We start from the raw sequence: 21,246 nt of genomic DNA on the forward strand, positions 1-21,246 counted from the left end.
CTTCGGGCAACCCCTCGGCCGGTCGTCCCTCGGCAAGCTGCCTTAGCCTACGCCTTCGTTCTATCTGCTGTCTAAGATTCAACGTGGTTTGTGCCACTTCCCATTCGTCACTCTGTATCTTTTTATTTTTGTCCTTATTTAGTCTATTGGGCATAAGTCACTTCCATACACAGCAAACACAGGCCATGTACACAAAAAAACTTTTATTATTTTTATTTTTATTTTGCCTTTCGGCCACAATTTATATCAGCAGTGTGTCGGAATTATTACAAGGTTCAATTTCCTCCTGGCCTGGCGCCATTTTGTTCTGTTTCTCGTCGGCTGTTCTCTTCGTAGCGTTGCAGGATTTGTTGTCGTCGCTCTTCCTGGGCAATCTCCTCCAGGCGGGCCTGTTGTGCCAGCGATGCCTGTGCAAGCAGCCGAGGGAGGTGGTTCATTAACTGGTTTAGTGTCGGGCTAGCCTCCAGCGCTGTCCACACGGCACTTGGTGGGATTTCTGCCTGTTGACGTGTATTTTGTACACTATCAAACACAAAATAAAATACCTAAAGGTACCTTATCCTCTCTTGAATAAAGCCTCTGATTGCTGAAGATGTCGCGAGAAAGGATCAATCAGGATGACTCCAAGGTTCTTTTATGTAGGGTCTCTACGTGTGGATAAGCTCTCTGTGGTATGATGTGATTTGCTGGAATCACAAGGGGACTTACATTTGATGATTGAACTTCTGATCTGCTTTGAATATTGCTGGAACATAGGCTTTCACTAGCTTTGATTTGAAAAAAGGAAAAAAGATGAGGGTGAGGAGAGGATCTAATCCTAATACTAAGAATGTAGGAGCAATGATTGATCTTTGATGAAATTCTAACTAGGTCTTGTTTTGACATCGCAGGACCATCTCCACAAGGCTAGTGCGATCTTCGAAGGAAAGCTTTATGATGTTCAAATCATCACTGCAGGCACAGACACCATCACGCTGATGCATATCAATGAAGAAGCGATAATTGAAGTTAGGCTTAAGCTGAATGATTCCAGTTGACTACGCAAGGCAAGTCTGCAATCAACAAATTGCTAGTAGTATGGATATACGAATTTCACCATCAATCAAGCACATTTCTTCCACTCATCTAATAACATGAAATCAAATATGAGAAGTATAAAGACCATGCAAATTGTCGAATCGACCCATAAATTTCACCATTTCTTCAATGAAGTTACAAGTCTTTTACAACAACATCTTGGCAACAATCTTTGCCTTCTCTCTCTACTCTACTCTAATTACTATTCTATCAACTAGCTAACTACTCTCTATTTTCTATTCTCTATCTGTCTTCTTACTGCTTTCTATATCCTTCTAATTGCCTTTACAAATGAAATGCCAGGGCTTATATAGTGCCCTCAATACAATTCGATGGCTTAGATCGATTTGAGATCAATGGCCAAGATTCAACAATGAAAACCCTAATTAGGGTTTGTTACAACCATTACATAACATTTAATGCTTGACCAATGATAAAATTGTATTGCTTGGACACATGTCCTCTCTGAAAAATTCGACCAATGGATAGCCAGGGTAGGTACATCGGAGTTTGTGCCACCTTCCATGAGTCAGGTACATTGAATCTGGACATGCTGAGGTGGACTACACTGACTGGAGAAGTGATGACTAGGATGCCACCTCGTCTGACACTTGTAACTTGGTAAATATTCAACTTGATGTTGTTGAGAAGCTAGCTTTAATTAATTCATCTGGAACTATTTGCTTCTTCAACGAACCCTTGTTCTGACTTCTTGTGTCCTTGATTTGCAGGATGATGATGTACCTCGCCTTGGAATGCTGGATTGGAAGAGGTCATCCTTGATGATGATAGGCTGGATCGAAGAAGGTCGTCCTTGTCCTTGCTTGATCGTCCTTGATCTGGCTTGATTTTCCAACTCCGGGATCTCCATTTGATGCCTACAACATTTCAAAATTAGTAATATATCTTGAAGTCTAAAATTTAAACTTAAAAGGAAGATTCAAGATTTTAATTAGGAAACTTCATGATAAATCTTGAGTTATCATTTCCTAATTAACCATGCAATACTTAGACTTTTCTAAAAAATGTCTAAAAAAATCAAACCTTGAATAAGGGTGTCAAGATGATTTTGTCATACCTCCTCTTGGGAATTAATTCTAAAAAATGATGCAAAATTAAGGTGAATTTGCTAGGCGAAATGTAGATTGAAGTCCTTCCTTTAGCAAAATGCGCCTCCTTTAGTCTTCACAAGCATCAACTCCATCACCTCTAGCTTCTCCAAAATCTTAGTCTCCACTCTTGGTAGAAATTCGCTCCACACAAGCTAGATTTCGCACCTCCTTCCTTGCTTCTCCAAATCGCACTTGAAACAATGAGTGAATGATTTGAATAATGAAAAACACACCCCAAATATATAGAGCGCTCACCATTTTATTTCCATGGGCCGACTTTGACAAAATAGGCCAAAAATAAATAAAAACTAATAAAAGATGAAGGCCGACTTGCAAAAAACATTAAAAAAACACCTTAGGCGCTCTCTTTTTTGATTTTAAATTAATAATAATTAATTTCAAATGCCTTTATAATTAAAAATTTCGATTTTAAGGCTCAAAATTAATTATTAAATGCCATGCGCCATCATTAAATGTCAATTTAATTTCAAAATATTTCAAGGTTTTATCGAATTTGGAATTTAATGCAATTTGAAGGATATTGGTGCCCAAGCATGGGAAAATAATAGATATTAACAAGATCGCTCTGGTCCCTTGGAGAGGGACAGGAGTGCCTATACCTTTTGGACCTCACACTTCTTGTTTTTTTACGTCCAAGACCTCATTTTTGACGTCCAAGATGGCATTTTTACTTAGAATTTCGAGTTCAATTTATTCGATCTTTGAAATGAGTGCACTTCAAAGCATTTTCGCCTTGGTCCCTTGGTGAGGGATAGGAGCGATTTCATCTTTTGTCCTTGGTCTTTGCAATCTCGTACCCTCTTGAGGCACTTTAAATATCATTTTGACCTTGTGTCTTGACTTGGACTCATCCAAATTTGGAGGGGAAGACTTGACAATGTATATTTCGCCCTGGTCCCTTGGAGAGGGATAGGAGCGATTTTGCATTCATAAGCTCACTTGTGTTTTGCTAGCTTCCAAAATTATCTTCAACGGATTGATCGCGTCTTCCTTCACCCACCTCAAACGTAAAACTTGTTTTTCTCTTGCCCGAATCTTGTCTTGAGGGAAAATCGCTCTGGTCCCTTGGAGAGGGACAGGAGCGCCCTAGCCAGTCACCTTGGTCCCTTGGAGAGGGACAAGAGCGAACTTGTTACTTAGGCCGATTTTCTTCATTGTGGCGTTCTTAAGTTATATTCAACGGGCAAAACATACTTCCCTTGACCTCCTCAAATCGCGAAACCACTTAAATCTGGCAAGGATAATGCAAATTTGGAATTCAAGCTCCGGTCCTTCAGTGAGGGACAGAAGCGATTTTGCAAATCCAAGCTTATCCGTCCTTTGTTAGCCTTCCAAATTATATTCAATGGATAAATCATGTTTTCCTTGGTCTCTTCAAATCATAAAATTGTCTTGATCCTGCAAGAACAGTGCAAATTTGAAATTCAAGCTCCGGTCCTTCAGTGAGGGACAGGAGCGAATTTTGTCTTCCAGGCCAAAATGCTTCGTCCTTAGTCACGAAATGTCTTTGCTAGGGAAGATTTCATCCTGTTACGCACCATGAATAAGAGTTCAAGTCCAAGAAAGGTCTAAAAATGTGTATCTAAAGAAAATCGCTTTGGTCCTTCAGTGAGGGACAGGAGCGAAATTACCCTTCTAGGCAAAACTCCATCATTTCATTGTCTTTGATCAAGTCTGGATGCTCTATCATGTTCATTTTGTCCTTCACCATGCCTTTGATGTCTCAATTCGTCCAAACAAGGTCAGGAATGACTCCACTAAGCCTTTTCGCTCTGGACCCTTGGTGAGGAACAGGAGCGATTCGCCTTGGACCCCTAGAGAGGGACAGGAGCGAAATTCGCTCTGGATCCTCAGTGAAGGACAGGAGCGAAATTTGACTTTTTGAACTCTCTATCAGGATAATTTTTATGGAATATAACATTTAAGTATAAGTGACTTATACTTTAAGTTATATTCCATATATACTTTCAGGATGTTTGAGAGTGGTTTCAGACCTCCAGGAGTTATATTGCAAAATCTAGTTTTTTGAGGTTTTTCAGTTTCTAGACTTAGTCAAATTTCAGGATCAGGACTTTCAGACTTAGCCAAATTTCAGGGTCAGGACATCACTTAAGCCGGACTTGCTTATCCATGTGATCCCCTGGGCGACACTCAAAATGCAAAGGCTAACTAACAAAACCCTAAAAGACCTAAAAGACAAACCCTAAAAAGAAAAAAAAACAAGGGTCCCCATTTGCAATGGGGCGATGTGTGAAAATGTCACAACACTGCCTCCGTCGCTTCTCGTCGAACGTAGGTCTGAATGGCTACCTGGAGCAAAATTGAAAATTCTCGCGTTGCCGTGTCTTCTCCGTTGTAAAGTTCTGTCCGCGCGTCGTCGGCCTCCGGGTTTACTTCACCAACGGGTAGGCCCATTGTGTCTGTGTGCCATCCGTGTCTTCCGTTCCCGAGTACGTCTAGGCAGCGGCGCCAAATGTTTGCCCTCTCAGGTAAACGGTTAAATGCAGAATGTAAATGCACAGAACATAATGGAAATATATTAAATAACCAGCCTCTGTATTAATTCCACAGTCCATGTACAATAAGTGCTTATAACATTACATCTGACACGACTAACCTGATCATACTTCGAAGAAAAGGTACACAATATATAATACCCGAAGGGGTACGACACAACCGTCGCGACTCCAACTACCTACCCGTCGGCCAACTAACTGACTGCCGTAACTCATTATTACCGACGACAACATAAACATAATATAACAACATAACATAATGATTATTCCCGTCAACAAAGAGCACAAGGTTAAAAATAGCAAGGGCTTTTTATGCTAAAAATAGGGATTGCTAGAAATAGAATAGGCTATAAATAGTTCCAACTACAAATAGCAAATTCTAGAATATGCTCCTCTTTGAAAATGATAAGCTATTTATATTGTAGGCTAAAAATAGACTTATGGATAGGCGACTCTAAATGACTTTAATGATTCTGCAAATTTTCCTTCAATCATGGCTAATAATCTAATTCTCTGAAAAACCTTGAAAATATACCCTGATGTTTTGAATATCTTTATTAGGTATACACTATTATATTTTGTCATGGATCTGAAAGTTGATTGCTTTGTATAGGGGCATCTTTGTTCCTTAACATGCACGTATACATGAATTGGAAAATGTTTGAATGAATGGTTTGCTTTGTATTAGACAATGAAAATGTAACTAAAAGACTTGTTCATATTGGCAAGTGTCAAACTTTGGATTCAGTTTCTTCATCATTTTCATTTATTTATGGAAGTGCGCCTTTCCTCACGTGCACATGCCTGTGGTCTTTATCTGAATTTTTTGAAAAATATGTGCTTTGTAAAGGCACATGCCTAATCATTGGCTCATCCTTTATTGATGAGTGCATGTTTTAATTTGTATACACTCCTTTCTTTCTTCCTTGTGGACCTTTTTGCTTTGTTATGATGCCAATAATCCAAAAATCCTTTTGCTTAAACATGTCCTTTAATGCATACAAATACTTCGGAGTTAAAAAAAATTTAAAACAAAGGTTGATAGGATTTAAAATATCAGTGGGATATTACCTCCTAAAATGACCCTGCGTTCTTCTTGGCAGTTAAAAGATTCTTTTCCCAAAATAGTGCCCTCTTTGTAATTTGTTAACTCATTAATACACATGCCATAGAATATGTCTTACTCTTGATTACTATGCTTTGTCATTGAATGCCAATTGTCATGGCCTCTGTCAAGAATTGCAAATTAGAATTTTAATTTTTAGTTTAGGCTAATAAGATTTTAAATAATAATTTAAGTTTATTTTTTACAATCATGAACAAATCAAATTTTAGTTTACAATTTTTCTTTATTTTACTTCTAATATTTTTACATTTATCTAAAAAATTGCTGAGAAATATCAATTTTCAAGCTATTTATTTACTTAAGAGCTATTTTATTTTAATTCAGATTTATTTTATTTACTACATAGACACAAATTTTAATTTTTATTCAAGAATTATATTAATTTGTATCATTGTTTACTTTTTTTACTTTTTATTTAGAGTTATTTTATTTTTATATGTAAATTTTCAATTTTAATTTTTGAAAAATCCATCATTCATCATTTTGGTAATTCTTTTGTTTTGTTTCTGCTTGAAAAGAGTATTAAATATCATATACTTATATTTTGTAATTAAATATTAATTATTTGATATGTAATTAGTTGTCAATTTTAAGTTAAGGGGTTTTTATGCACATGGTCATGACATGAGATCCTTAATGCCACTATAGAATGCCTCTTTGCATTAATTATAATTATTTTTAGTTTTAATTATCAAATTGTATTTCCTTTTGTAGAATTTATTCATCTTTTTATTAATTTTTTTCAAATCATTATATTTTTAAAATATTCATTCTAACACATTTTCTCTTTTACCATAATATTTTTTTGATATAATCCACACAACTAATTTAACTAATTTGAGATTGAGGAGGGTTGTTACACGTGGTGTGAAGATTCACAATACATAATTCAAGGTTTGTATGTCTGCTGGGTCCAACATGAGTTGCATTGCAATTTAGGTCTTTCTATAAACAATTTGATTTCATCTAGTATGTTCCCTAGGTATATTAGGGTGGTCCTTAACATCCATTATCGACTAAAGGTTTATTCAGATTTTTTATATATGTTTCTTGTAACCATTATCAATAATTTAGGGTTCAAATTAGTGTGTGTTGTGAATATTGAAAAGGCCAACAGTCATAGCCTGCTGTTTCTGAAATTCCTTAAGTTGGTTGGAAATTGCTATATGGACTTTTCTATTCACACCTTTATTTCAATTTATCCTATTTTAAGGTAAGATCCCCAAAGATTTTGAACTAATTGTTGTTTTGATTTACTTCTTGGAATTAATACACCTTAATTTCGATTTATCTAATTTTACAACATGGTCCCTAGATATTTTGGAACACTAATAGTTTTGATTCACTTACTAGAATTGATTATTTTATCATCTTATAGGAACTACATTTATGCCGCCAAAATGGTCTATTGGCTACCAGCAATGTCGATGGAGCTATGACACCGATTCTAGGGTTTTTGAGGTTTGTTTTGAAAAATCATATCTTTTTAATTAGATTGACTATTTTGATACCAATGATTTGAGACAATATTTTTGCTGACTTTTAGGCTTGCCTATCTAAATCAAAGTTTTGGTGTAAGTGGGGGTAAAGGTGTATATCAAGTGTTAATGGGGTTTATCAAATACAAGTAATGTTAGTTTGAATTTCACTTTGACTTCATATATTTATTCCTTTGTGTTGTAGAGCATCGAGTGAATGAATTTGTGTGATTCCAGGATAGAATTTGTGTGATTCCTTTAATTTTTTGAACTCTAAATGCAATAATTTTTTTGGTCATGCAGGTAGCAAAAAGTTTTCGAGAAAAGAAACTGCCTTGTGATGTCATATGGATGGACATTGATTACATGCACGGATTTCGTTGTTTCACATTTGATCCCGTATGGAGATTTATTTTTACTTTGATTTTGAGAATTTATTTTTCCATTATTTCTTTTAGAGGTACTTCTAGGAACTATTTCATTTGGGTGTGATATAAGATAGCTGTTGTGAGACGCCATCTTGACACTTGTAGAAACCATTCTACTATCATATATATAATTTTAGCATTTCTGCCTTTCACAAAGATTTCAATTAATTTTCACATTTCAAGTTTTCTTTCTTGTACCAAAGACAAAAACTGACCTTGAAAACGTAGAACCAAGTCTAGTTTTCTTGGGAAAATTTGTATGGTAATGTTTTGCTAGACATTATTTATGATCTTGTATGCCAAAGATAGATTTAGTATTTTGTTTAGATTTCATATGTTTTCCTGGTTAATTGAGGGATTTGGATTTAGAGCTCGACTACTTGGAGCTTGCCTTGGGTTTACTATGCTGAAGTGGTGCACCACCTTAACAACGCTTGGGCACAAGGTGAGTGCCCCTATAACTCCTGGGCTGGTAGCATGCCCTACACCACTAGTCTTTGTTGTCATTTGAACTTGAGACGACCTAGACACAATTCACTTAGAGTGAGGTCCTACATTTGATTGAGCCAATCCTTGGAGGCATTTAGGTTTTATATGTTGTGTTATGAAGATTCCATTTTTTTGCGATCTTTCATACAAGATATTAGCATATTTATTTTAGGAAAAATTGCATTCTCTTTTGTATTTCTAAAATGGCACGCTACAACATTGATCTGTAATTTTGCCAAAGACTTGTTTAGAAACCAGGGAACCAAACAATGAAGCTACTACTGTATTGAGTTTTCTACATGACAGTTGGAATTAGTGGAATTAAGGTGTTGATACATTAAGAAATCAAATATTGAAATGTTAGGTGCAACACAATATAAGAAGTGGACTTAGCAAAACCCTTATTAGGGGTGAAAAACCTAATTGCTCTTGACCAAAATGTATTGCTTAGAATAGATAAGTATAAAGAGTTTCTCAACCTTTATCAAGCCTATCACTACTTCAACTTGTATTTCAGAGATACTACATATAATTGCCCTCTCTCTTGCTTTGGACTCATAATTGGTTCTTATTGATTGTCAGACGACTTCCCTAATGTGTACAAAGCCTTCTACTCAACATGATGCAGGAGCACCGGTGTAGTTCTTACCGGTTGAGGCAGTTTTCAGTGGGATTTCTTGGAGATCATTGTTTGCCCTCTCGGGTGAATAACTTAAAGTACACAGATAAAGCACGTAATGCAGAATAACAATGCCATAGATATTAGATAAGTATAAGAGATGTTATTCCATTCATCATTGTTCTCCGTCACAAGTTACATTCGGAAGTATATAAAGATACCGAGGGGGTGCGAGCGCCAACCGTCGCACCGCAACTGCCACCCCTCGGTTGCCAACTAACCAACACAATTACAACTTAATTAACTAGTTTTATTTCCGTGTACAATATTGCCGCCAACATCATCCCCCCCAAAAGAAAAGAAGTCATCTCCGGACGACTTAATACAAAATAGAGATGACATTAATAGAACTGCTGACGCCAATCGAGCTCGGAACTTATACACTTGCTACTGCTACGTCCTCGCCTGAAAACCCTTTCCTGCTACCATCTGATGCTCAAGTGCAGATTTCACCATTATTGCTTCCTTTGATATCACAGTCCTCCTGTGCCTAAACCAAACTTGTCTGCAAAACACGCATTTCAGTCTCAGCGTCCACCAATTGCTACTCAAATGGTACCGTCTCCCTAGCCAATTTGTCCTCGATAGCCACCCGCGCTGCCCTCTCGGCATCCAACTCCTGGGTACGCTGAGCTAAGTCTCATGCTACTTCTGCCTCCAACTTGGTGGTTAGCTCCTTCCGAGCCCTCTGTGCATCCATCAAGGCAACCTCACGTCCAGCCGAGACATACTCCGAGTTCCTCAAAGCGTACCATTCATGCCTAGAGGTGGCCACAACCCTCTATCACAAAGGCTACGAGACACCTCAAATCCTCCATCACACTCCCCAAAGGCTAATAACTGAACTGAATAACTCCCTGGTGTCATACAATTGCGCGGACCTGCAATGCCTTCCCTCACCAATGCTTAGCTTCAGGCTTCCTTCTCACAGTACGGACAACCACAACACTTATCGTGACATCTCTAATGCCCTTCGCCTAGCTCCAACAAGTGTATTGTAGCTCAAAAATAAACTGGGGGTTTGGGGCAGTGCCCCTCGCGGGGTCCGGGGGCAACGCCCCCGCCGCCAAGACCAATTTACAACCTTTGGAACCACACGAAAGTCCATGGCGCGCATCATTTATGTGATATTTAAGATGTCGAAACCCTTCTTCTCCACTCTAATATTTTCAGCGTCCTGGCTCCAGATGTCATTGAAAAATCTTTTTCACTCTGGTCGTCGTCGTCGTCCTTTTTTTTTTTTTAACCTCCCCGTACGGTCAACAACAGCACTGACACCTCTAATCGTACGGCCACCTTCCTGTGCCGTCAACACCCCTCCACTGTACGGCTATGTGTTTGTTTGTGCGGTGACTTTATGTCCGTGGCGCCTTTATTCCTTGTGCCAGCGATGGTTTCCACCGCACAGTGGTCCACTGTCGGTGTTGCCACCGCACGGTGGTTCCACCGCCGGTGGTCCCACCGCCAGTGTTGCCACCGCACGGTGGTGCTACTGTATGGTGGTTCCACCACCGGTGTTGCCACTGAACGATGGTTCCACCGCCGGTGTTGCCATTGCATGGTTCCACCGCCGGTGGTCCCACCGCCAGTGTTGCCACCGCACGATGGTGCTACTGTATGGTGGTTCCACCGCCGGTGTTGCCACCGCACGGTGGTGCTATCGTACGGTGGTTCCACTGTGGCTTTTAAATTTTTTTTTCTTCCCAGCCCTACGGTCAACTGCCGTATAGACCCGTACGACCGTACGTTTTTTTTCTTTCTTCCTAATTTAGTTGTCTAGAGAGTCTTCGGCTCGGGTCCCCTGTCTCTGGGATCGCCCTTCATCCTTCTCGGTTTTCCTCGCCCAAGAGTCTCCCGCGTTGGTCCCGTGCCTCTCAAGTCGCCTGCCCAGCCTCTCGAGTCCCCTTCCATCCTCTCGGGTCCCCCTCCGGCCTCTCGGGTGTCCTTCCAGCCTCTCGGGTCCCCTGCGCGCTTCGCGTGGTAGGGTTTCAATTTGGATCCGTTGGTGGCAAGTCTATTTTCAATGGCCATCCGAATACCTGGAACCACAAATTCTACAGGGACCACGGTCTCCTTCCTGTAGATAAGAAGAAGAAGAATAATAAAGATTTTGAAAGCTGCGGCCTTCCACACAGGGTTCCAATCGTTGCCGACACAATTGATCTTGGGATTATCTACGTCACTGAGGTTTGGGGCGTCTCCCTTCCAATATTCTCTGTATTCTGGCAGGTACACCTCCTTTGTTACTTGCACTGGTTCCTCTACTTCGAGCTTGTAGCTCTGGAACATTTCGTAATCCTCCATCTGCCAGTGGAAGAGCCCGTTCAATGACCCCGTCTCATCCTCGGAGCACTCTCCTAGTTTGAGAATCCCTTCGTTTTTGGGCTCCCTGCAGCCTCGTCCTTCATTCCTCAGGTTGCCTTCTCCTTCACCCTCCGATTCCGAAGATGATGCCAGTTCCTCACTAACCAACTGTGTCCCGAGGTCTATGATAAACTTCCTTCCTCCATTCTCCATAGACAGAGTGTTCTTCATCCAGTTGTGGGTGGCCTTGGCTGCCACTAGACACCTGTTGTGACCATTTCACACATCGCCCCATTGAAAATGGGGACCCCCTCTTTTTCCTCGCCTTTCGCTTCGTTTTTTTTAGGATTTTGTTAGTCAGTCAGTTGTCTGGATTTAGGGTCAACCCTTAGGGTTTTAATTTCTGTCTTTTCAGGCCAAAATCCAGTCGTTTTGAGAGTTTTTTGAGCTTCCTTTTCGAAGGATGCTAATTTTGAATGCAATGAATTCGCCAGAATGGTCTAATTTTCAATTGGAATGTTGATGCAAAGCTTAAATTTGTCTAAGTGTTGGAGATGAAATGTGAATTTTTGTCCGATTGAATATTTTTGACCAAATTTTGACCTTTTTTGATTTTGATCCTAGGCATTGGAAATGATTTGTTTTCGCCGTGTGAAGTGATAAAATGTGTAAAATCATGATATTTTGGCCTGTAGGAGCAAAATCGCTCCTGTCCCTCTGTGAAGGACGGGAGCTCGTTTTCAAATATCTTACTATTCCTGCAGAGTCAAGATGAATTTCGAGTTGGAAGTAATGGGGAAAGGCGAGATCTTTCCATTGAATATAAATTGAAGATTTTCATGAGCACAGAAATGCCTCCAGGAGAAAAATCGCTCCTGTCCCTCAGTGAAGGACCGGAGCTACGAATCCAATTTTGCTTTGTCCTTGCGGGATTTCGACGACTTGACGATTTGAAGAGGTCCAAAGGAAGATGTTTTATCAGATGAATATAATTTGAAGTGCAAATATGAAGAAGAATGGTCCAGAACGCTAAAATCGCTCCTGTCCCTCAGGAAGGGACCAGGGCGAAGTACATTATAGCTCCCGTCCCTCTCCCAGGGACCAGAGCGATATTCTTCATTGGGCAAAATCCAGGCCAAGATCAAGTCAAGTTCATGTTTGGTGGCAAGGAAGACGGTGAAATGAACCCAGTGAATATAAATTGAATATTTTAAAATGTCAACGAGGGTCCCAAAATGCCTAGTTCGCTCCTGTCCCTCAGGGAGGGACCAGAGCGATTTTTGTTATAAATGATTTTCTTGCCAAATTGCAAACGATTTCAAGGCATGAATGAATGGAAGGACGCATTACGAACCCGTTGAATATAAATTTGGAAGCTAGCAAAGTGAAATGAAGACCACAAGAGCAAGTTCGCTCCTGTCCCTCTCCAAGGGACCAGGGCGATACAGTGAGTATGTTGCCTTTCCCTCAAGTTTAAGACCGATCCAAGACAAGGAACAAGGTGGCAGGAACGTCTTAAGACATTTTTTAATCAAACACAAGCATCAAGGTCGTCACGTTGGAAGGATTTGCGCTCTAAGACCCCAGATCGCTCCTGTCCCATGGAAAGGGACCAGAGCGATATTTCCATTAAGGCATAGATTTCAAGAGACAAGCAAATATCAAGCTACCACAAGGATCGAAAGGACGTCATTACACGCGTTGAAGATAATTGTAAGTTGAAATAAACAAGAACAAGCTCACAATGATGAATTTCGCTCCTGTCCCTCAGGAAGGGACCAGAGCGATGTTGAGTATATTGATCAATTCACGCAAGAATGACGTTAAAACATGACTTCACAAGGTCGTAAAGGGTTCAAGATGTCTTTTGAGGATGATATGCAAAAGTTTTGAACGTCCAAACGTTATCAATCAAGCTAAGGAGTCCATATCGCTCCTGTCCTTTGGACAAGGACCAAAGCGATTTCATCAAAAACACTCATACTCCTTCAAAGTCAAGGCAAGGCGAGGATGGACGAGGTAAAGAACGTAATTTCGAAGGCAATAAACAATGAACCAAGGTTAAACGTTACCAACTTGAGCTCAAAACGGAGAAAAAACATGGATCGCTCCTGTCCCTCTCCAAGGGACAAGGGCGATGATCCTTGTAACATCAAAGGTACCTTGCAAAAGCAAGTGGGACGTGCGTGGAATGGACTAGCAATGATGTTATTCGCCTAGCAATAGAAGTTCGAAGATCAAAGATGCAAGATGAACGTGGAAACATGGAGATCGCTCCTGTCCCTCTCCAAGGGACAAGGGCGATGATACATCTAAAGACACTCATGCGCACATGCAAGGCAATCTAATTCGAAGAACCCAACAAGATGATCGATTTGGAACGTGGAAATGAAGGAGTTGAACGTTGAAAACGCAAGAATCATGACAAAAATGGTGAATCGCTCCTGTCCCTCTCCAAGGGACCAGGGCGATGAGGTACGTCCACTTCATTTTCAAAATTTTGGCGCCAAATTAACCTCTTTGAATTTATTTTAAATGCTAAGATCGATAAAATTGAAAATCCTATTTAATTAGCATTTAATTCTTGCGCTTAGCATTTATTAATTATTTTGCCTTGATCTAAAAATTGAAATTTATTAATTAAAATAAAAGGCATTTAATTAATTAATTAATCATTTAAAAAAAAAAAAAAATCGAATAAGAGCGCTCATGCATGTAAGTCGGCCTTGTTATTTAATTTAAAAACATTTAAAAAATTGTTTTATATCACCAAGTCGGCCTTAATAAATGGAGAGGTGCAAGCGCTATATATGGGGGGTAAAAACTATCATTTCTACATCATTATTTTACCTTTCTACATGCGAATTGAGGAAGACGAAGGAAAGTGCGAAGTGTGCTTGAGGTGGTGCGAATTTCCATTCATCCAAGGTGGCGTTAGTAATCAAAGGTGGTGCGATAGCTCTTCATTTGAGCGAATTTGCTAAGATTTGAAGACCACGTTAAAAGTGAACTTGAAGATCACATTGAAGACAAAGGTGGCGAAATTGATTTCTTGAGGAGATAGCGTTAAAGATCATTCATACCTCAATTTGGCCTAGGCGAATTTTGTCTTTTTGCATTCTAGAGTTAGCTCTCTATTGAGGTATGGCGATTTGATTTTTATTGCTTTATTTATTCATCGTCATATTTTAAGTTTTGAAATTTTGAATTTTGAATTTCTTAGCTCAATCTTTCATTTTTTTTAGGAAATGATAACTCTAAAGACTTATCATGAGGTTTCCTAAAAACTTTATCTCTCTAATCAACGTTATTCATTGCAAAATATAGTTCTCATAATGAAATGTTGTGTAGGTATGGCCACCCCGAAGGCGGGAGCATCCACTAGTCGCTCAGCTCTCATGAAAGAAGATCAGAAGACCGAAGAAGTGGAGACCAAGATCGTGTCGAAGTGGAGCAACATTGGAGATACAAACTTGGGGAACTTTAGCACGAAGAAGTTTCGAGAGGTCCCCTACATTGGCACGGTGCATGGAGGACATATTTCAGTCACATCAATGAACCTTTGGGACGTCAGGATCCAGTTAGATCACCAGTGCAAGCATTGCCGCTTCAATCAATCAATGAAGCAGAAAGATTCAGGAACCTGGTTCAGCGTACGTGTAGTTGGATGGATAGGTCTCACACAGTGGCTATAGAGTTTGTTACAAGGATGATGAAGATCATTCATCAGGCTATCCAAGTTCTTGAGATAATCCACAAATTGATGACAACAGTTGCTGCATTTGCCCATACCAAGGACGTTGTCATTCCTGTCTTGAGAGTTATAAGACACACATCAAGAAGAATTTTAGCGCAGGAGAGGATCTTGGAGGGTGATTCTCACAGTTTGTTCCAGTGGTCAACCTTACTCCATATGAAGAATGTTTTCTTTGAGGACATCAGTGTTAGATGTGGCCAACTTGAGGAAGTGATCAATCCGATCCAGGACAAAGTATTTGAGGTACTTCGTACCATTCTTGGCAGAAGGATCGAGGTCGAGACAGATGTGGATATGCAGGAATTTGAGGATAGAATCAAGATCATCTTTTGCAAGGACGCAAATGTTACAGATGAGCAGTATGATCAGATGTTTTCCACCATGCTCCTGATTGAAAGAACGAAGGAACTTGAACCTTCATGGGACGCAACTCTTCTAGATGCATTCGATCAGATTATCCACTTAGAGGAGAGTATGAAGAATCTTCCCGAGATTCCAATCACAGAAATCGAAGGAATCGTGACAAAATTCATTGCATATGCTAAGAAAGAGAATTGGAAAGGGAATAAGATTCTAGATGAAAGGTTGTTACAGATGACATGACATCTTATTTCTCATTGGTTGATACCTCCTAGGTTTTTGTGCCGAATTTAATATTTGGCTATGTATTTAATATTGTTCAGTAAAAAGGAGGTCATTTGTAACAAACCCTAATTAGGGTTTAGGTGTCATGATCTTGTCCGTTGATTTACTTTCAATCTGGACCTTTCATTGTAACTGGGGATGCTATTTATACCCCCATTTTTCATTTCATTGAGTAATAGTGTAATAGAGGAATAGAGTAATAGTCAATAGTTGATGTAAGAGAGATTAGAGTTAGAAGCAATTTTATTTTGTAGCAAGATTGAGTTTTGAAGAGAGAAATTCGAGCAATTGTTGTACATGATGACTTGGAAATCAATAAAATATTGAAGTTATGGTGTTTTGTTGCAAATTTCTTGAGTTATCTTCATGGTTGTTTGATCTACTTGAATCGTGCTCAATCAAAGTAGTTTGTTAAATTTGAAGGACAAAGTGTGAGATTTGATATTTGGTAAGATTCGTAATCCAAACCACTAGCTTCTTGCTGATTGTAGGAACGCCTTGCGTGGTCGACTGGAGAATACTTTGAGTCCCTTAATCTTCAATCATTATTGTATCTTGGATATGTACCTTCGTAGTAGTGTCCTTGATCTTTGATGTATTGAGTATCATTTTATTACCTTAGAAGATCGCACTAATTTCAATTGAGTTGTTATCTTATGGCAAAATTGAAGTTGGTTGAATCTTGCCAAGTCTCGTCCATACTAAGTCATTCATAGGGTTAGGCTAGATTAGACCTCTTTTAAACCCTACTCCTTTTGCTATTTTTGAAAGTATCTTTAGTTTAGAAAATCTTTGAACTTTGGAATACGTAAGGCCCCTTGGAGGAAACAGCAAATCACATCATACCACTAAAAAAGCTTGTCCACACGTAGAGACCCTACTAAAAGAACCTTGGAGTCTACCTAACTGATCCTTTGTGCAGATCTTCAGCAGTTAGAGACTATTTTCTCAAGAGAGGATAAGATGCCTATTGGTATTTTATTCTGTGTATGATGGTGTATAAAATACACGTCAACAACACCCTCTCCCTAAAATCGCATCATACCCTTTTTTCTTTAGTGGGATTACCACGAAGTCTAGTATGAAGGGTTGCGTCCCGATGGTAACTTGTTGGCCCATCAGTGTCCCGATGGGTTTGATTCCATGCTGATCTGCTCCAAGCAGATTGAATGTAGATGGCCACAGCGTCGGCTTCCCCAGCTTCCGCTAGGTTTCTTTTGGAAGAACATTCACTCCTGATCCACCATCGACGATGGTATCGGTTAGAATGGTGCCAAGGATACCCATCTCCACAATGGTCAGGTTCCTTCCAGTGTTAACTGCCAGCAGCATGGGGTCTATTGCAGACCCCCCAGGAACATCTGTGCAGTGGTTGGTATTGGTGCGTGGTTGGGAGAGATTATTCAGCAACGCCGTTCGTAATTGAGGCATCGTCTGGAGGAGGTCGTGTACCTTCACAGGCACCTCCAGTTTTAATTTTAAAATTTGATTTAGTATAGCATCCTCTACCTCCGGTCGGCTGGAAGTACTCGCTGTACCCTTCGCCTTCGCCCTTTCTCGTATCTCTTTCTCAATTTCTTCCCGTGCTTCTCGTGCTTCCCGTGCCCATCGTTTCTCCATCTCCGGGTCTGGGCACATTGCGTGTCTGGCTTGGGCGCGGGTTACGGCCAACACTTCCTCTTCTTTGGTTTCCTCGACATTGAGCAAGTTGACGCCAGACTTCGGGCAGGTGGCATCTTCGTGGTCTCTCGGCCCGCACCATTTGCACAAATATTGTGTGGCCTCTCTCTTCGGGCAGTCTCGGGCGAAGTGCCCCCACTGGCTGCACGCTCTGCATTGTACCATCGGTCGACCTTTGGAGTCATATTGGATCCGACTCCTTGTGTTGTTATTGTTGTTTCGTCCTCCCCACCGGTTATCTCGGTAGCCTCCCGAGGTTGCATTGTTGTTCGCCTGGGAGCTGTCGGTACTGCCCGATGTAGTTGGTTGGTCTTGCATAGGCAATACTTGTTAGCTTCGTGTTTTCATGTTGTATGGGTACTCCTTGGTGGAGTGTCCCATCACTTGGCAAATCTCACAGAATGCCTTCTTCAGGCAAGTACCCTTTGTGTGCCCCTCCTCTTTGCACTCAGTGCACCATATGTCCCCTTCGGTCCGACCGGTGCTTCTCATTGTTTTGAATTCCCTCCTCATTCGCTCCATGTCTTTCTGGAGCGCTTGCACCCATTTGCCAGCCTCGCTGTCGCTGCTGCTTTCTTGTGACGAGTCATCCTCTTCGGACGAGCTATCCTTCTTCTTTTTCTTCGATGTCTTGGTCTCGCTCTCGAGATCCATCGCTCTATTGTATGCGTCTTCGTATGATGTAGGTGGAATGATTTTCATCTTCTTTCGGAGGGAATGCTGTAGTCCCTCCATGAACCATCGCTTTTTCAACCCATCTGCTGGTTGACTCTCCATTTTTCCCAATAGTTCCTTCAGTCGCCGACTATAGGCTCGGACAGTCTCGTTCTTGTTCTGCTTCGTTCCATAGATCTCGGCGACTATTTCGTTGTCATCTCTCAGGAGGCGGAACTCTATCCCAAACTCCTTCAGGTCGGGCCATGTGCCGACTTTGGCCTTGTCCATATCTGAGTACCAGTCTATGGCCACTCCTCTCAAGGTTGCTGGGAATTGTGTTACCCATTCATCTTGATCGGTAACACCGTTTGTTGACCATATGGTTTTGCACGTTCGACAATGGCGAACGAGATCTTCCTTCCCGTCGCCATTGAACTTCGGTAGTTTCTGTTTACTTGCCATTGATGGGAGTCGTCTCCCCTGTGGTGGCTGTGGCTGTGTCTGAGCCCTTGCGCCGCTCCCTCCTGCGCCGGTGGTGTGTCCTGCGTGGGTGACTGGTGGTATGGTGTTTTGCTTGTCGTGTGTCGCACCTACAGCCGTATGGTTGTCTTCCCCTTCGTTCTCACCCACGGCCACTCCTGGCTCCCTTTGGTGATCCTCACTCCATGGTGTAAGGGATAAGTTTCTAAACTGATCCCGTGTCTCCTCGACTAGATTTCGCCGTAACCTTGTTTCCTCCAGAAACTCTTCGTGGCTCCGCACCCTACGGTGTTCTGGCGACGCGTAGAAATTTCCATCGGCTTCTGCACCCTCCGTGACACCTCCTTGGTTCCCCTCGGGCCACCCTTTGACAGGTCGTCCTTCGGCAAGTTGCCTCAGCCTCCGTCTACGTTCTACTTGTTGCTCTAGAATCAAGGCCCTTTGCGCGGCCTACCACTCGTCCGTTTCTGCTTTTTTATTTCTATCTTTATTTAATAAATTGGGCATAAATCACTTCCGTACATAGCAAGCACACGCCATGTACACAAAAAAAACAAAACTTTTATTATTTTTCCTTTCGGCCACAATTTATCTCAACATTGTGCCGGGATTATTACAGGGTTCAATTTCCCCTTCGCCTCTTGCCATCACGCTCTGCGTCCCACGACGATTGTTCCATTTGCGCGTCGTCGGCCTCTGGGTTAATCTCACTGACGGGTAGGCCCATCATGTCCGTGCGCCATTCGCGTTTTCCGTTCCCGAGTACGTCTAGGCAACGACGCCAAATGTTTGCCCTCTCGGGTGAATAACTTAAAGTACACAGATAAAGCACGTAATGCAGAATAATAATGCCATAGATATCAGATAAGTATAAGAGATGTTATTCCATTCATCATTGTTCTCCGTCACAAGTTACATTCGGAAGTATATAAAGATACCGAAGGGGTGCGAGCGCCAACCGTCGCACCGCAACTGCCACCCCTCGGTTGCCAACTAACCAACACAATTACAACTTAATTAACTAGTTTTATTTCCGTGTACAATATTGCTGCCAACAATCATGGCATTCCTTCATGTTTGAGAATTTAGCGTTGTGGTTTTGGGTTTATTCCCTTGAGTTCATTGTCTTTATCGTGTTTGAGTTTCATGGCATTTGGATTTAATCCCGATGAGATATCGATTCCGGTATTGGCCCAGTTGATATGTTCTTACCGGTTAGTCTGGTAGTGTGTTGAGCAAAGTTGGATCGGGTTGCGGTTGATTTCTGTGACTTGCGGATCGTTGATTTATGTTTCTTGGGTCTTTTCCGATGTTCCCGGAAGACCGCCTGATGTTTTATGCTTTTTGCAGTCAAGGTAGGGAGATCCAATGAAGGACATCCCATCCTTGTAGCCTAACACAAACACCATGCAAAATATACCGGTAACCGGTAATACAACACCAGATAAAGAAGAAAGAACAACCGGTAACATCTCAGAATACATAACCGGTAAACAGTATGAACAAATCTTATAACAACTTGAAGAATTACATATGCCACATGCTGGACCGCAACCCAGGATTACAAAACAACTCTCACAACTTAGATCTATGATCCGCAGATCATCCTCTCAAAAAATCATCATCTGGTAACAACTTCCATTGTTCTGCACTGATCCAGACCTCAACCATCCCGACTTCAGTCTCCCCGGACCAGAATCTCGCTAGAATCAATATACAAATCTAAGATCCATAGATCTTCTGCTCAACGAATAAGTCTTCGGTAATAGTCTGCATTGTTCTGCACTGATCCAGACTTCAGCCATCCTGGCTTCAATCTCCCCGGACCAAAATCTCTCCGGAAACTACATCTTCGCCTGATCTAGAACTTCAGTCTTCTATCTTCTATCTTCTGTCCTCTCAAATGGTTCGCAAACCTCTATTTATACCGTCCGCAAATAATAATAACTTGATCAAGTCGGCCCAAAGACCAACCGGTTCATGAAATGTGTAAACAATAACAAGTCGGCTCAAATCATTAAGAACAACTCCAAAAAGCATAAAACATCACGCGGTCTTCCGGGAACATCGGAAAAGACCCAAGAAACATAAATCAATGATCCGCAAGTCACGAAGATCAACCGCAACCCGATCCAACTTCGCTCAACACATTGCCAGACTTATCGGTAAGAACATATCAACCGGGCCAATACCGGAATCGATGTCTCACCGGGATTAAATCCAAATGCCACGAAACTCGAACACAATAAAGACAACGAGCTCAAGGGATTAAACCCAAAACCACAACGCTAAACTCTCAAACATGAAGGAATGCCACGATCTCCAAGCAATCCCACTGCAAACTGCCTCAAGCAGTAAGAACTACACCGGTGCTCGTGCATCACAACAACTGAAGAGAGAGGGTTGCTGATAGGTTCTACATTTCTGCTTATTTTTTCAATTTGGGTGAAACCACTATTTTAAACAGGAGGCAGTTTCAAATCTACCCCAACAGTTGCTAAAGCACCATTGATAATTTCAAAACTGCTAATGACACTTTCAAAACTGTTTCTATTGACAGTTTTAATCTTTCTTCATTCTTTCTTCTTTTGGATGCCATAACTTTTGAATACAAACTCAAAATGAGGTGCCATTAGATTTGAAGTTTCATCACTTTTTGAGCCGAACATGTATATTCAATTTTTTATGCCCTATAAGTATATTTTTTGGGCTTGCAAACATGTTGAAGTGTCTTTCTCCTTAAGAGAGAACTTACTCTGAGATCCAACATGGGTCCTACATTCATTATTAGAGATCT

At 41.0% G+C, this 21,246-nt stretch overlaps 1 protein-coding gene across 4 annotated transcripts in view; it reads left to right on the forward strand.

Moving 5' to 3' along the window:
• LOC131078661 (uncharacterized) overlaps positions 1 to 21,246 on the forward strand; it is a 185,503-nt gene that overhangs the window by 63,897 nt on the left and 100,360 nt on the right. For 3 of the 4 annotated variants that reach the window (XM_058016408.2, XM_058016409.2, XM_058016406.2), the window contains exons 6-7: positions 7,231 to 7,313; positions 7,634 to 7,729. In XM_058016408.2, coding sequence (XP_057872391.2) covers positions 7,231 to 7,313; positions 7,634 to 7,729 — 179 coding nt within the window. The remainder of the gene's footprint in view (positions 1 to 7,230; positions 7,314 to 7,633; positions 7,730 to 21,246) is intronic. The other variant, XM_058016407.2, reaches the window with a different exon arrangement.

Source organism: Cryptomeria japonica, chromosome 2 (genome assembly GCF_030272615.1).
Source record: "Cryptomeria japonica chromosome 2, Sugi_1.0, whole genome shotgun sequence".
NCBI lineage: Eukaryota > Viridiplantae > Streptophyta > Pinopsida > Cupressales > Cupressaceae > Cryptomeria > Cryptomeria japonica.